Here is a 16112-nt window from a genome sequence, read left to right on the forward strand (position 1 = left end):
TACCTTTGTCTCAACTTCTCTCATTTTTTTTTCCTTTGAAGCAGCATTAGAAAGCTGTGTTGTGAGTAACCATGGAAACAATTCAAAGAGAGGAATTTTTTCCCCCTCTTTGAATTCAAAGGCTCTTGGATTGTGCCTTCTCTTTTAGTACATTTTATTATAAACCAAGAGGCCCTAATGTAGAGTTCATAAGCAACAGCAAAATCCATCTTCTTTGTTCACTTTCTATAGCTTTTGAGTGATAATTAATGTTCTGGGCATATTCACTAGACAGCTCATTTTGAAAAGTTTTGACGTGTATTTTATCACCTTCTGAAAGTGATTACAAAAGCCATTTGTCCATGAAGCTTTAAACAAACAAACACAGAGATTAATATAAAAATTAATCATGGGGAAAAAATCTAACCAAAGTAGCCTATATGCAATCCAGTCCATTAACTCATTCATTCAGCCAATCTTAGGGTCAACTATTTGCAAGGCTATGCTATATAATAAGGGGTAATCAGAAAAAAATAGGATACTTTACCTGTTCTTATGGAGCCAAAAGCCTAATTTGGACATTAATAACTAGCATCTCCTAAACCAGCAATGCCCCTTTAGGTGTGTACCTGCAGCTTTTTCTAACACAGGTAAGACCTACAGCATAGAGATGTGTGGTCTAATAAGAGGGTCATTAGATCAGGAGTCAGAGGACCAAAGGTCAAGTAGAGTTTGACACTTACCAAAGTCATTCTAGGGAAAGAATTTTATGAAACAATATATGCTTTATAAATCTGAGGTATGATTTTCCTGTAAACAATGTATCAGTTTGTGTTAGACTATATATTGAAGTATGAACATATTTTTAATGAGTTTTAACCTAAAAATAATATTTAGGTATACATTCCCAAATGTACTCTAGGATCATGGAATTCAGAGCTAGATGACACGTTAGAGATCATCTCAAAGCAAACCTCTTGTTTTACAGATGAGAGAACTGAGATCCAAATTGAAAAAAATCACTCCTCCATTTATCAGATGGATGGTCATTGACAAATCCAGGACTCAAGCCTGAGGCCCCTTGAGTCCAAATCCACTGTTCTTTCCATTTTCATACGGAATTTTATTTTTATAAAGGGAAAAAAAAAAACTTGTTCATCTCCATGTGCATCAATAAGCCACACCCATGGAACAGAATTACTGTGAACTACATTTGTTTGTTGTTCATCCTTCATTCTTGAAGAGGACCAATGACATCATGCAGATGGTGTCTTGGCATGCACGTGAAATGGATTGAAGTGTAAACTATTGTTTTGGTTTTGACCAAGGTACCATCAGCTTTTGGTGACAGCTTATTGTAGCTATGAGCTAACACCACGCACAGAAACAATTTTTTTGTGTTCAGGTTGCCAACTAAAACTGATAAAGTGAACACAGTAATATCAAACTATGTCAGAAAGTAGCATTTATAATGGCAAGATAGATTCAAAATGTGAATGGCCCTGTCTCCAGAAGAAATATTTCTTCCCAGCTTCCCTCCACACAGAGATGCTATCACTCCATACCACTGCAGAGTACTCTCTAATCTTTACTCACACACCCAAGGTGGATATACCCTTTTCCCAGATTGGCCTAGTTTTTTAAGTCTTTCAGATCCCAACCTGCTCAGTAAACACCTCTTATGTAATGGTTTTTCCAAGGAAATAGACACTAACAATGACAACTTATAAAAAAGGAAATGGAAACTTATGACATGTAAATGGGAACTAACATATGAATGTATGACATGCAAATGCATAACATGCATTCTAACTTATGAAGTTAGACTTCTTTCTCTTTTTTTTTTTTTTTCAGTAAGGCAGTTGGGGTTAAGTGACTTGCCCAGGGTCACACAGCTAGTAAGTGTCAAGTGTCTGAGGCCGGATTTGAACTCAGGTCCTCCTGACTCCAGGGCTGGTGCTCTATCCACTGCACCACCTAGCTGCCCCTGAAGTTAGAATTCTTAATAAGTTTTTCACCTTATCCTTGGACATTTCTAACTGGTGTCCAAAGCCAAATCGTATAATAGCCAGAGAACGAGAGGTCTAAGATTCTAAGATAATGTTGTTTAAGAAAGAAGCCACTGGGAAGTGATTGGTCTTGTCTTCCTTTGACTTTCTTTCAATGTGTCCTAATTGTCTTACAGCCAGTGCATTATGAAGAGAAGAACTGGTGTGAGGAGCAATACTCGGGAGGCTGCTATACAACTTATTTTCCCCCAGGGATATTAACTCAGTATGGAAGGTACTGTATGTAGGTGAAACTTAAACAGAGCTATAATTGTAGAAGCCTTGTGGTGAGCTAAGAAAGATTCTTTTTAAGGTCTCAGCACCATTACATTTCTATTGCTGTGGTTTTTATTATAAAAAGCAACATCTTGGGCTCTGTCTTTGTTTTATTGGGAAGGTGGTGGGGTCTGTACCCGATCTCATTGTAGGGAATTCCGTTCACGGAAACAGATGGCACCTCTCTGTAACTTATAGGAATGGAGACACTCAATCCCTTGCCTATGACTAATTGTGTATATGATCCAGTTTTTGAATTCATGTGTTGGAAGCACAGATCTAAATCCAACACCCTTGGTTCAGGTTTGATGTTGAGACAAAATGAGGCACTGTCACAGAGCATTAAACATTGGGGGCAGCTAGGTGGCGCAGTGGATAAAGCACCGGGCTTGGATTAAGGAGGACCTGAGTTCAAATCTGACCTCAGACACTTGACACTTGCTAGCTGTGTGACCCTGGACAAGCCACTTAACCCTCATTGCCCCACCAAAATAAAAACAAAAACAAAACAAAAAAAGCCCCAAAGCATTAAACATTTAACAAAAGAAGTTTACATTGCCCTAACATATAGTAAGCATATACAACAAGGGTTTAGTAGCCTTAGATTCTGTGGACACAGCCCTCCCCTCTTTTCCATCTAGAAATACCTCTGGTCAGTAGGCCATCAGGATGTGATGACTTGCGTGGTCTTAAGCACTCACTAAGTCTGAGAAGTCCAAACTCCATGTGCCTAGGATCACTGATGCAGCTAGATGACTGGGAGGGGCAGCAAGGAAGAGAGTGCTAATCACATCCCAGGAACAGCTTTGTCCTCAGTTCTATCCTTGTTGACTAGGGATGGGGGAGAGGGGGCAACTACAAAGCAGGGAAGGGAATTGCATCAGGGATTCTGAGATTAATCAGGCACCAAAGGCAGCTTTTTCATCTTTTAAGTGAAACCTCCCCATGACATGGGGGTGAGAAAGATCAGCTGCAGTATGTATGGCCCAGAAGACCTAAGAGTTCAGGGGTGAGGAGGATGGCAAGACCCAAAGCAATCAGATTACAAAAGTGGTTTAAATCACAGTGCTGGAAGTCTATAAGTCATAGAGGCAGGGCAGATGGTAAGGCCTGAAAGACATTAAGAGGCAAGTATGGGGGAAATGGCTGTTCTCATGATCATCTATCTTATTGGAAGGAATAGAGTTTTGTACTCCCGTCTCATCCAAGTCCTACAAGCAGTCAACCAGCCCAGGTGAATAGTAAAAAAGCAAGAGGGGAGGTCTCAAGACCCACAATAGTGAAGCTGATGTCGGGGCAGCTAGGTGGTGCAGTGGATAGAGAACCAGCCCTGGAGTCAGGAGGACCTGAGTTCAAATCCAGCCTCAGACACTTAACACTTAATAGCTGTGTGACCCTGGGCAAGTCACTTAACCCCAATTGCCTCACGCAAAAAGACCAAAAACCAAAACCAAAACAAAACAAATAGTGAAGCTGATTCTAAAGTTGATTTTAGCTTTCACTTTCTTCTGTTCCAAGAATTTTAGAGTTGAAAGGGACATTTCAGGTCTACTGTTTCAATTACCTCTCATTTAGCAGACATCTATCCTTATATAAATATTCATGACTCATAGAGCAGCTTTCTATGGAGATGTCCTACTGGTTTTTGAAGCCTTTTTTTTTTCCTTAGGAGATAATATAGGTAATGTCTCTATTTTTTCTCCAATTAACCTGAATGTCTTCTTTGTGTATTATGATCATCTACATGTTTCATTACCATGTCAAAAGCCTCCTGTTGTATTTAGAAATAAAGACACCATAAAGCTGCCACTGCTGTTCTCAGCAAACAGAATGATTTTGTTCAGTGGTCCCCAGCTCATCAGGATCATGGTTTTTGCTGGGAGTCATAGCACAAGCTATGTTTGTCAGGACTGAATAGATTTAAGGAAGACTTGAATCCTGAGGAATATATGGCATGAAGACTTCACAGCAAACAAAATTAAAAACAAAGAAAGAAATCACTTGGGAAAATGTGGGATCAGTTTTGCTTAGCCAGAATGTTTGAGAAATAGGTAGAGATGATCAAAAAGCAGATATATTTTTATGAATGAAACCATTTTGTTTGCTGCTACTGACCATTTTGGCAATGTGGCAGCTTTGATGCTTGTGAATATCATATACATATGAAGAATATTCAGTTAAACTGGGAGGACAGACATTATTTATAATGTTTTCTAAAGGGAGAGAAATCTTGAAAAACTAGCATCATTGCTTGATATTAACCTACATCAGAATCAATGTACTCTAAATAAATAAATTAATTAACTGCTGGGTCTGAAATTCCCCTTCTATTTCTAAAATTCTATAATTTCATGATTCTCTGAGTTCTCTGCCCTCCCTTCTGTTGCTTTTGTACTGTTCTCATGTGTTTTAATGGTAGGCTGATACATATGGCTTTTAGTCCAATACTTTGGGAAACAATGACTGAACATGGTATAGAAGAAGAAACTGCAATGAAATATGGGCAGAACAATCTAGATTTAATGGATCTATGGTCATTTTTGAGGTGCCATTGTCTTGTCCTCACTTAAAATCTACATGTAATGAAAGTTACTGTTGAGTGGGACTGCGAAGAATCTTAAAGCCTCAGGCTTAGCATCTGTTAATATCTGGTCAAAGTTTGGGTGTACAACATAAGTCTCTTCTGTTGACATATTGCTGGTTCCTCTGAGTCAGGATGTATGTGGTCATCCACTCTGATCCCATGATAGGATGTGCTAGGCCAACAAAGCATAGCCCAACAACAAAATAAACTGGAAAGTAATTTCTTTGTTTTTTATTTACATGTTCCCTGGTAAAAAGGGATCGATTGAACACTGAGGGTTCCACATGTAATTCATTTTCATTGTTAAAAACATCCTTTTGAAAAAGTCAGGCCTGATTTATTATTGCATTTTTCACCGATGGAGAAACTGAAACATAAAAGGTTTAACTTTCCTAAGCCATAGTCAGAGTCAGGAGCTGAGAGAAGAGACAAGGCTATTCAGACCAGGCTATTGAAAGGCTATTAAGAGTTTTACCTTAACTGGCTATTGAATGCATGCTGATGTCTTTTCTGGTTTAGGGGATTTAGGGTAGTATTAACTAACCCCCATCTTTGTGAGAGAAAGTAGAATATCCATTTAAAAATGGGTTTTGCTTTAAGATATTTTGAGGAGCAGCTAGGTGGTGCAGTGGATAGAGAACGGGCCCTGGAGTCAGGAGTACCTGAGTTCAAATCTGGCCTCAGACACTTGACACTTACTAGCTGTGTGACCCTGGGCAAGTCACTTAACCCTAATTGCCTCACCAAAAAAAAAAAAAAAAGAGATATTTTGAGATATGTAATCAACTCATTAGCAAATTGATATATCTAACCTCATTATATCTATAAGGAGAAATGTTATGGGGTTGGGAATTTGGGATGATTAAAGTTTAAACTGTCCAGCTAAACTAAAGGACACAGGTCTGGTGTAACTCTCCTTGAGAAGCTAAACTGGAGGATGAATACACCTTGAGAAGCAAGAAAGATAAGCCCATTAGGCATAGTTGCTTCCTGAGTGGTGCCAAGGGGACAGAGATAGCTCCAGAAATCAGAATAATGACCCCTCACCCAACTTCTCCCAACCTACCACCAATAAGGGACATTCTACCCTCAGGTGATCACCCCCATCTACTATCTATAAAAGCTTTTACCTTTCTCCTCTTCTAGGAGATAGGTATCTCAGAGAACCAGGTCTCTGAACCATCTTCCCTCACCACCTCTCATTTCCCTTGTTACATAATTTTGGTGCCCAACATAGGTGGTTGGAGGTCCTTAGGTATTCCTCTTTAAAGAATTACACCCAGGGGCAGCTAGGTGGTGCAGTGGATAGAGCACTGGCCCTGGAGTCAGGAGTACCTGAGTTCAAATCCGGCCTCAGACACTTAACACTTACTAGCTGTGTGACCTTGGGCAAGTCACTTAACCCCAATTTCCTCACTAAAAAAAGACCAAAAAAAAAAAATTACACCCTCTCACACCCAAATCCAATTAGAATAAAATGATCTTTTTTTTAAGTAGGGAGCCAAGAGAGAAGCCTAGCACTTCTCAAGAGGAAATGGTTCAGAGACACATGATTCTCTCAGATAGCTATCTCCTCAAACAGGAAAAAGGCTTCAGCTTTTATAGATGGTAGATGGGGTGATCACCTGAGCCCTTATTGGAAATAGGTTGGGAGAAGTCAGGTGAGGGGCAGTTGTTCTCCTGCCTGGAGCTATCTCTGTCCCCTGGCCTTACTCAGCAGCTACACCTAATGGGCTTATCTCCCTTACTTTTCAAGATGTGTCTGCCCTTTAGCTTTTCAAGGAGAGTTACCCCAGACCCATGTCCCACAGTTTAGCTAGCCAGTTTATGTCCCAGCCCCATAACATTCCCTATTTCTGTATATGTAAGGGAAAAGGGGGCAAAGTTTCTTGTTCTATAACTGCTTCAAGCTGAGCAGGGTCGAAGAAATCACAGGGGTGGGGGAGGTATGGAAGGGCCTGGTCAGGAGAATGAGAGGAGATGGGAGATCCAGAAGGGGTGTGTGTGTGTGTGTGTGTGTGTGATCATATTGCCTGCTGTTTTGCTTTTTTTTTTTAAGAGTAAGGATATTATTTTTCACTGCTATTAATCATATTCCTCCCCTAACTTTAGACTTTAATGCCTCATTGTGGCATTGTGGTAACCCTGGGCTCTTGAAGGCTCTGACAATAGAGTGTAAGTTGTGGCAAGTCCTATGATACATTGGGAAAATTTCTAGTGTGGGCCCAGTGATGGGCCTGTGTATCTCTCCTTAACTAGGACAACTTACAGAAGTTCAGAGAGACTCATCAACAGGACTTGATGTTGATGAACAGGACTTCAAGTTGAATACCTGCTTTGAGCATAGAAACCTAAGAAGGTCATCTACTCAATTGCAAAAAAAATAATAATAATAATTCAGACACACTATGGAAGGAGAGCACACCCTGGCAGAATCACAGAACCTGATCAATTGAATGATAAACACCTGAGAGATCAAGTCTTGGTTTAGCCACCTATTATCTGTGTGATCTCAGAGAAGTCTTAACCTTTCTGGGCCTCATTTTGCTAAACTGTAAAATAGACTCCAATGTCCCTTCCGACTTTGAGCTCCTGTGAATATAACGCAGGTCCCTAGGTTTGTGGATCCAATAAAGTGGCAAGGGTAGCTTGTTTTTTTTTCAGTTGTTCAGATGTTTTTCAGTCACACCCCATTTGTAGTTGTCTTGGCAAAGATACTGGAGTATTTGGCCATTTCCTTCCCCAGCTCATTTTATACATAAGGAAACTGAGCCAAACAGGGTTAAGTGACTTGTCCAGAGTCACACAACTAAGAAGTGTCTGATGCCAGATTGAACTTGGGAAGATGATTTTTCTGACTCCAGGCCTGGCTTATCTCAATTACTTTCTTTTTCTTTTCTTTTTTTTTTTTTGCAGGGCAGTGAGGGTTAAGTGACTTGCCCAGGGTCACACAGCTAGTAAGTGTCAAGTGTCTGAGGCTGGATTTGAACTCAGGTTCTCCTGATTCCAGGGCCGGTGCTTTATCCACTGTGCCACCTAGCTGCCCCCACCTCATTTACTTTCTATCCCACTTTATAGAGAATAAGGAAGGGGCAGGGATAGCATTTGTTATGTTTCTTTTTTCTTTTTTCTTTTTTTTTTTTAGTGTGCCCTACATAGCAATATGAGCTGGAGCAAGTTTTAATCCTTGGTTACTGTTCTTCCTGGAATATGTCCAGTGTCGTTCATTCCAAAACAAGAACATTTGTTTTGGAATTCTAATGCTGTGTTCTTTTTTTTTTTCTTTCTCTCTTTCTCTTTGCTTTGGTTTCAAGGGTTCTTCGCCAGCCAGTTGGCAAGATTTATTTTGCCGGAACAGAGACTGCTACACACTGGAGTGGATATATGGAAGGAGCTGTGGAGGCAGGAGAGAGGGCAGCTAGAGAGGTATGGGAAGGGAGCCAATGTCTATATTAAAAACTAAATTAATTTTACAATTTTTTTTCTAAACAACTATCAGCAATAACAAACATTCGTATGTATAAACAAAAAAATTAAATATTGGGCATGAAACCACGAGCTCCATTTTTACATTTTATTTTTTAAATACTGTGTATCAACTTTAACAACATATTATATCCAAAATTCTGTTTGATACCATGTCCACTTTGGAATTCTTTTTTTCCCAGAGCCTCAACCTTCATATGAGCAGAATGCTTTAGAGATTGAAAAGTCGATAATTTCCAAGTTTCTTGAGGTTATTGCAGAAGCAATCATTGCATGCTTTGTGTTTGATACCTTTTAGAGAATTATGTCACACTGTTTATAATAACTTCCCAACATGAAGAATGCATATGTGATTCTTCTCTTCCCCTCCTAAAATCAAATGAGCTAGAACTAAGCTGTCCATAAGAAAATACTATTGAGTAAAAATACTATTGAATAAAATCTAATAATCTAGAGATAAACTGTCCACAAGAAAATACTATTGACTAAGAAGATACTATTGGGTAAGAGTCCTGAAATAATTTAAAGTTGAGATGTGCCAAAAATTTCAAATTTTAAACTTTTTCTTCATTTATGGTAATACTATGAATTCATTTGCATACTTCCTTTTAAGACTTAATCCAGGGGCAGCTAGGTGGTATAGTGAATAAAGCACCAGCCCTGGATTCAGGAAGACCCAAGTTCAAATCTGGCCTCAGACACGTGACATGTACTAACTATGTGATCCTACGCAAGTCACTTAACTCTCATTGCCCCGCAAAACAAAACAAAACAAAAACAGACAAAAAAAAAAGACTTAATCCAGCTCTTCTAGTTTCAGGCATAGCAATACGTGTTTGAGACTTCTAAAAAAATGACCCTGCATCTGCCAACTGAAGCCTTACATACTATTCATCTTCCAGCTTTTGAAATATGTTGGGTCAAATTTACTTTTATCCTTATGCTCATATTTTTAAGTTACAAAGTAGTTTAAAGGGTATTTTTTGTCATTTAAAAACATCACTTATATAGAGAGAGGCAGTATGGGCTTGTGAATATAGTGAGCAAAACCTATGTTGAGGCTCCACCTCTGATGCATACGGGTTATGTGATCTTGGGAAAGTCATGAAATAATAACAATAATTAATAATAATAATAATAACAACTAACATTTTTATACCTCCTACTATGTGACAGGCACTGTGCTTAGTGCTTTACAAATATTATCTTATTTGATGCTCACTACAACTCTGAGAGGTAGGTGCTATTATAATCATCATTTTACAGATAAGGAAACTGAGGCAAACAGATTAGGTGATTTACCCAACAAGTAAGTTGACTCCACATTTGAACGTTGGTTTTCCTGACTTCAGGTCCAGCATCCTAACCAGCTGCCCAGATAATTTGTGTAAAACTCAGTTGCAAAATAGTTGCTGATCTACATTGTTGGAAAGTATTTTGTAACCAAGAATTCCCTAAACCAATGAAATCACAGATTTAGTCCTGCAAGTATAATCCTCATTTTCTGTATTGTATTTGATAAAAGCCAGCAGATTGTAACACTGCTGAAAAAACCCAGTCCCAGGATCTGGAAGGCAAATCCACAAACACATTCTCCAGAATTCTGAATACACAACACCCATGAAAACAAGACTATTACACTGGTGAAGGGAACAGAGGCGGTCAAATGGTTGCAGATAACTTTCTGTACTAACACTCATTACTCTGCCATTATTAAGACATGTAATTCATATGTGAAGCATAAAATCGTATAGACTTATAGCTGAAAGGGACTTTGGAAATTGTCTGGTCTGACCCCCCCCCCTCATTTTACCAATGAGGAAACTGAGACCCAGAGAAGATCAATGAGTTCCAAAGGTCACGAAGATAATGGCAGAGCTAGGATTTAAACACCCACGTCTTCTAACGCTAGATTCAGAGGACTTTCTACAATACTATTTCCTCTTCTGCTTTGATTGCCACTCAGGCCCCAACCAAAGAAAGTGTTCCATTTGGAGCAGAAAAGATAAGAAGGAAAAACAGACCAACAGCCATGGAAATTCAGTTCAGACCAGGAAATAGCTAATTAAATACATGAATAACATTAGTCTGCAGGATGAGATATGGTTTTTCAAAAAAGAAATGAATGGGTAGTGGGAGGCAGGGAGCAATTTAAGCCTTCACTCTTGGAAAAAATAACAATCATTTTTATAAATGTATATACTTATTTATAGTTTATCTGTAGCATTGCATTATCTGGACATTTTTTTTGTCATTTAAAAGGTCTTGGCTTTGAAAGAATAAGTAGCAACCAAAAAGGAAAGGCAATTCTCTGTTTTACTAAGGGAGGTGGAAAGGTACAGATGATTCGGTGATCGGGTGAAGATCTTTTATTTTACAGTGGAGGGGAGCAAGAAAGGGAGAATGAATGAGGAAGAAGGGAGAGTTCTTTTTTCCTTTAATACAGGTTTACAGGTTAAATTTAAGCCAGTAGGATTCACTGGGAAATGTTCTCATTTCAGGTACTACATGCTATGGGGAAGATTCCAGAGGATGAAATCTGGAAATCAGAACCAGAATCTGTGGTAGGTGATTTCTCATGGTGATCACATCAGATGGCTTTGGGTAATGTTTAATGACATCAGTATAAATCTCTTTTATTTAAAAAAAATAAAAAACACAATATAGTTTTTTGTTCCTTATGTGCTTCAACCACTGAATATTTTAAGGAGGTACCATGGGCCTAGAGGTGGGAGGGTTATTTTATTTATCTATCCCCAATACTGAACAGAGTGAATGGCATAAAATAAATGCTTTAGTGCTTCAACCAAAGAATATTTTAAGGAGGTGCCATGAGCCTGGAGGGTTGTATATGATTTTGTCACAAAGAATTAACAAAACAGAAAACAAATGACAAAGAGAGTAGGGACAAACTTATTTTTTTTTCTGAATAGGAAGGAGTTTCAGAAATGAGTGCTAAGATCAATCTTATTTAATTTTTTTGTAATTAATATACAAAGGAAACATTCAGTAAAATTTCCAATCTTACAAAAGACACAAAGATTTTCTGAGTTGTGAAAAATCAAGTGATGAGGAAAAACTAGAAAAATCTCAGAAAATGGTAACTGAGAGTAAAAAGACAAGCAGGGAAGGAAGGAGACTCTTTTTAATGCTTCAGTCTCAAAAGGGTACTTGTAGTGATTATCCCCCTCCAAAAAATTCATGTTGCTATCAGGCCTAAATAGGCTAACAAGATGCTGGATGTCATGAAGAAGGACTTCAGAATGAAAGTGAAAACTTGTCCTACTCTTGAACCTGTGTAGTACTTACTAAGAGACCTAAAGAAAGATATAATAGAGATACAAAAGGACAGCTTCAGGACAAATGATGGAAGAAATGAATAGGCTTCAGTGTGAATATGGACTAAGATTTTTCATATACAGAAACATCCCCCAGAATTTCAAAATTGGAAGGAGCTTCATTGACCATCTAATCCATTGCTTCCCTAAAAAAGTCTTCCTTTGGTAAAGATGAAGAAGGAGAAGAAGCTACATTATATGCTTGTGTAATTCAGGTCATGGGTACAATGGATATAGACTTATTTACCAATGCTTAGAATATTGTAACCCAGAAGCAGACCTTGAAGCATGAAAAAGACTAAAATACTCATGTACTTGTCTAAACCCATGTCAGGAAGTGATGCAGACTGAAATAATTGACCAAGTACGAGAGCATCTAGATAAAATACATTGGCAGCAGAGCTCTTTAAGAAACAACTGAGAAAAACAAGTTTTTTAGTTTTATATTAAAGAGAAGAGCCCTACCTTAATTGAAAGAATTTTCTTGGTACCACTCTGAGCTGATAGTAAAATGGATGGATGATTCATGTGACCCAATAAATTTTTTTTATATTTTGATGTTCACGGATAGGTGAATCCAACTCAATTGAACCAGCATTTATTAACCACTTGTCATAGAATAGCTAACATAAATAGATATTTGTTTAGCATTTATGATGTGCCAAGTATTGTGCTAAGTACTTTACAATTATTATCTATTTGGTCCTTCCAACAATCCTGGGAACTAGGTGCTATTATTAACTTCATTTTACAGATGAGGAAATCAAAGCAAACAGGTTAAATGACTTGCCCAGATAGTAGGTGTCTGGGCCTGAGCTCTTGCTAAACTAGGTCAAATTTCTAAGGATTCCAGCACCAACCTGAAATGCATGTAGGGGGTCTTTGCCTTTCCCTCCAGGCCTTTCATCTTTAGAGTATTGTAATCACCTCCTAATATTCTCCTGAACTCTACTTCCTCACCTCTCCAGTAGGTCCTACACCATGCAAAAAAAAAGTGTTACACTAAAAGCATGAATGTGACCATGTTGCCCCCCTACTCAGTCAATTCCAGAGACCCCACCTCTGACCTCAAAGACCAAGTAAAAACTACTCTGGCATTTAGAAGTGCCTCCTCAAAGCCCTTCTCCAACCTTACCTTCAAGCCTAATCATGTATTGCTCCCCTTCACAAATTCTCACAAAGGACCCACTTTCTCCTGTCTTTGTGTCTTTGCACAGGCTATTATAGACATCTGGAGTGGAATTCCTTTTCACTTTTGTCCCTTAGAATCACTGTTGTTGTTGAGTCATTTCTGTCTTGTCTGACTCTTTGTGATCCCATTTGGGGTTTTCTTAGCAAAGGTATTGGAGTGTTTTGCCATTTCCTTCTCCAATTCATTTTACAGATGAGGAAACTGAGGCAAAGAGTTAAGCCCAGGGTCATAGATCTAGTAAGTGTCTGAGGCCAAATTTGAACCCAGAAATATGTCTTTCTCTCTCCAGGTCAGGAACTCTATCCCCTGTGCAACCAATTGCCCTACCCTTCCACTTGTCCCAGGACTAATATAAAATGTTCTTTTATTTAGGATGTGCCAGCCCGGCCAATCACCACCACCTTCTTGGAGAAGAACTTGCCTTCTGTGCCAGGACTTCTGAGGCTGATTGGATTATCTACAATCCTCAGTTCAGCTTCTGCTCTTATCTTTGCCTATAAAAGGGGGCTCCTCCTGAGAAACTGAAGAGGCCTCCAGACAATGTTGCAGACTTCCTTTTTAGGGGAATTTAAAGCACTTAGACTCCCAGTGACAGAATGTGAAATACTGGGGTGGTTTTTGTTTTACTTTTTCAATTACAATCATTGGATGTCTGTGCTATCAAGTCTCCTACCTGGCTTTCAACTCTATCTCATCAATTTCCTTTCTTGCTTGCTAATATCAGACTTTAGTCAAAAAAATCCACTCGCCATGCCCTGCTTCTCACTACCTTTGTGACTGTTTTGTTTTTCTTAACTAAGGTCTCCTTCCTTCTCCCACCTTCCCTCACAGACCCATAGAGTGGAAAGGAACATTAGACTTCATCAAGTCAGTTTCTTTATTGCTCAGATGAAGAAATTGAAGCCCAAAGGGTGAAGGAACCTGCTTACCAGGTCACAAAGTTCCTTACTTGGTGGTACAGTCACAAATCTCTCCTTATTCCTACATTCAGTCCTCATTCCACGATGCCTCTGACCCAAAACCCTGTCCAAGGAAGTACTCAGTAAATAAAGCCACCTCACTAGTGTGCTCTTTTACATGTTTCCTGTACTGTGTACTGTGTACTGTGTACTGTGTACTGTGTACTGGGTTCATTCACATTACTTATATGTTCTTCTCTATATGCACTGCCATATTTGCTCCTTGTCCTCTCCAGCCTGAGATTGGCTACACTGCTTTCTACTTCTTCCATATTATGAAATGACTATGTGCAGTAATCACTGCTTATTGACCATTCAATAAAAAGTGTTCATTGAATCCATGTATGCCTTTTAAAAATTCTCTTTTAGATGACAGCCTAAGATAAAGCTGCCAGGTGACCCAGTGGACAAAGTGCTGCACCTAGAGTCAGGAAGACTCATCTTCATGAGTTCAAATCTTGCCTCAGACACTTACTAGTTGTATGACCCTGGGAAAGTCACTTAATCGTGTTTGCCTCAGTTTCCTCATGTGTAAAATGAGCTTGAGAAGGATATGGCAATCCACTACAGTATCTTTGCCAAGAAAACCCCAAATGGGATCACATGACTGAAAAAAAATGCCTGAAAATGTGCAAATCTCTATGTTAAATGTTAGATGGAAATACAAGTATGAAGAATGAAATGATCCCTACTCACTAATGAGCTTTCATTCTAATGAGAAATGGAGTATTGTATATGAGAAACAGTTTGACTGGACCATAGTGAACATTAAAGGGACCAATACATAAGACTGAAAATAGAGCTTGGGACCAAGTTCTGAAGGACTTTAAATTCCAAAGAGAGGAAAAAGGACCCTAAAGGTATTAGGGAGTCGCTTGGTAGGGGGTGCCATGGTGAGACCTATGCCTTAGGAAAAACATTTTGGCAGCTGCGTGGAGAATGAATTGGAGGGAAGACTTGTGGCAGGCAAACCAAACCAACAGGCTATTGCAATATTCCAGGCATGAAGTGGGCCTGCACCAGGGTTATGACAGTGTGAGTAGAGAGAAGAGGTGAGTTTAAGAGGTGTTGCAGAGATGGAATTGCCAATATTTGGCAAATGAAATGTGGGTAAGAGTAGAGAATTGAGGATAACATTGAGCTCACAAAACTGGTTACTGAAAGGATAATAGTGATCTCAACAGTGATTAGGAAGTTTGAAAAGGAATAGATGGGGGTAAAGATAATGAGAACAGTTTGGGGACATGTTGCATTTAAGATGAATCTAAGATGTTAGGTTCAAAATATTTAAAAAGTCATTAGTGTTATGGGACCAGGGGTAGGTCAAGAGAGAGATTGCACATAGACCTAGAAGTCATCTCCCAGAGACTTGATAATTAGACTCATTAAAGCTGATTAAATCACCAAAAGAGAATATAGAGGGGGCAGCTAGGTGGCGCAGTGGATAGAGCACTGGCCCTGGATTCAGGAGGACCTGAGTTCAAATCTGACTTCAGACACTTGACACTTACTAGCTGTGTGACCCTGGGCAAGTCACTTAACCCTCATTGCCCTGCCCCCCCCCCCACCGAGAGAGAAAGAGAGGGGAGGGGGGAGGGAGAGAGAATAGAAAGAGCAAATGGAAGAAGGCCCGTGACAGCATCTTTGTCACACCCACAGTTAGGGAGCATGATGCAAGTGATAATCCAGTAAAAGAAACTAAGAAAGATCACTCAGTAATGTGGAAATTTGTTTAACATGATTGTACATGTATAACTTGTACTAATTTGCTTGCTATCTTAGGGAGGGGGGAGATAAGGGAGAGAGGGAGACAAATTTGTAACTCAAAATCTCCCAAAATTGAATGTTGAAAACTATCTTTATATGCAATTGGAAAAATAAAATACTATTAAGTTTAAAGAACAAGCAAACAAACAAAGAAAGATCAGTCAGACAGGTAAGAAGAGAACCAGGAGAGAGCAGTTCATGAAAATCCAAAAAAGAATATCCAGGAGAAAAATGTGGCTAGCTGTGTCAAATGCTTCAGAGAGATCCAAAAAGGCTGAGGATTAAGAATAGACTATTAGATTAGACAGTTAAGAGATCTTTAGCAACATTGTAGAGAGGAATTTCAGTTAAAGATAAAGTAACTTCAGATAAAGGCAAAAGTCAGATTTCATAGGGTTTAAAGAAGAGTTAGAGAGTTTTTTAAAAAGGAGTTTGGCTTAAGAAAGTGAGAAGAGATGTAGGGTGATAGCTTCTAGGCAACAG

At 39.0% G+C, this 16112-nt stretch overlaps 1 protein-coding gene across 1 annotated transcript in view; it reads left to right on the top strand.

Moving 5' to 3' along the window:
* MAOB (monoamine oxidase B) overlaps positions 1–14203 on the top strand; it is a 115766-nt gene extending 101563 nt beyond the window's left edge. Inside the window, exons 13-16 of the mRNA XM_043998233.1 lie at positions 2165–2262; positions 8202–8313; positions 10875–10937; positions 13276–14203. Of these exons, the coding sequence (XP_043854168.1) occupies positions 2165–2262; positions 8202–8313; positions 10875–10937; positions 13276–13428 (426 nt within the window). The 3' untranslated portion in view covers positions 13429–14203. The remainder of the gene's footprint in view (positions 1–2164; positions 2263–8201; positions 8314–10874; positions 10938–13275) is intronic.
* Positions 14204–16112: the final 1909 nt, after the last annotated feature.

The sequence above is a fragment of the Dromiciops gliroides genome, chromosome 3, assembly GCF_019393635.1.
Source record: "Dromiciops gliroides isolate mDroGli1 chromosome 3, mDroGli1.pri, whole genome shotgun sequence".
In the NCBI taxonomy this organism is placed as follows: Eukaryota; Metazoa; Chordata; class Mammalia; order Microbiotheria; family Microbiotheriidae; genus Dromiciops; species Dromiciops gliroides.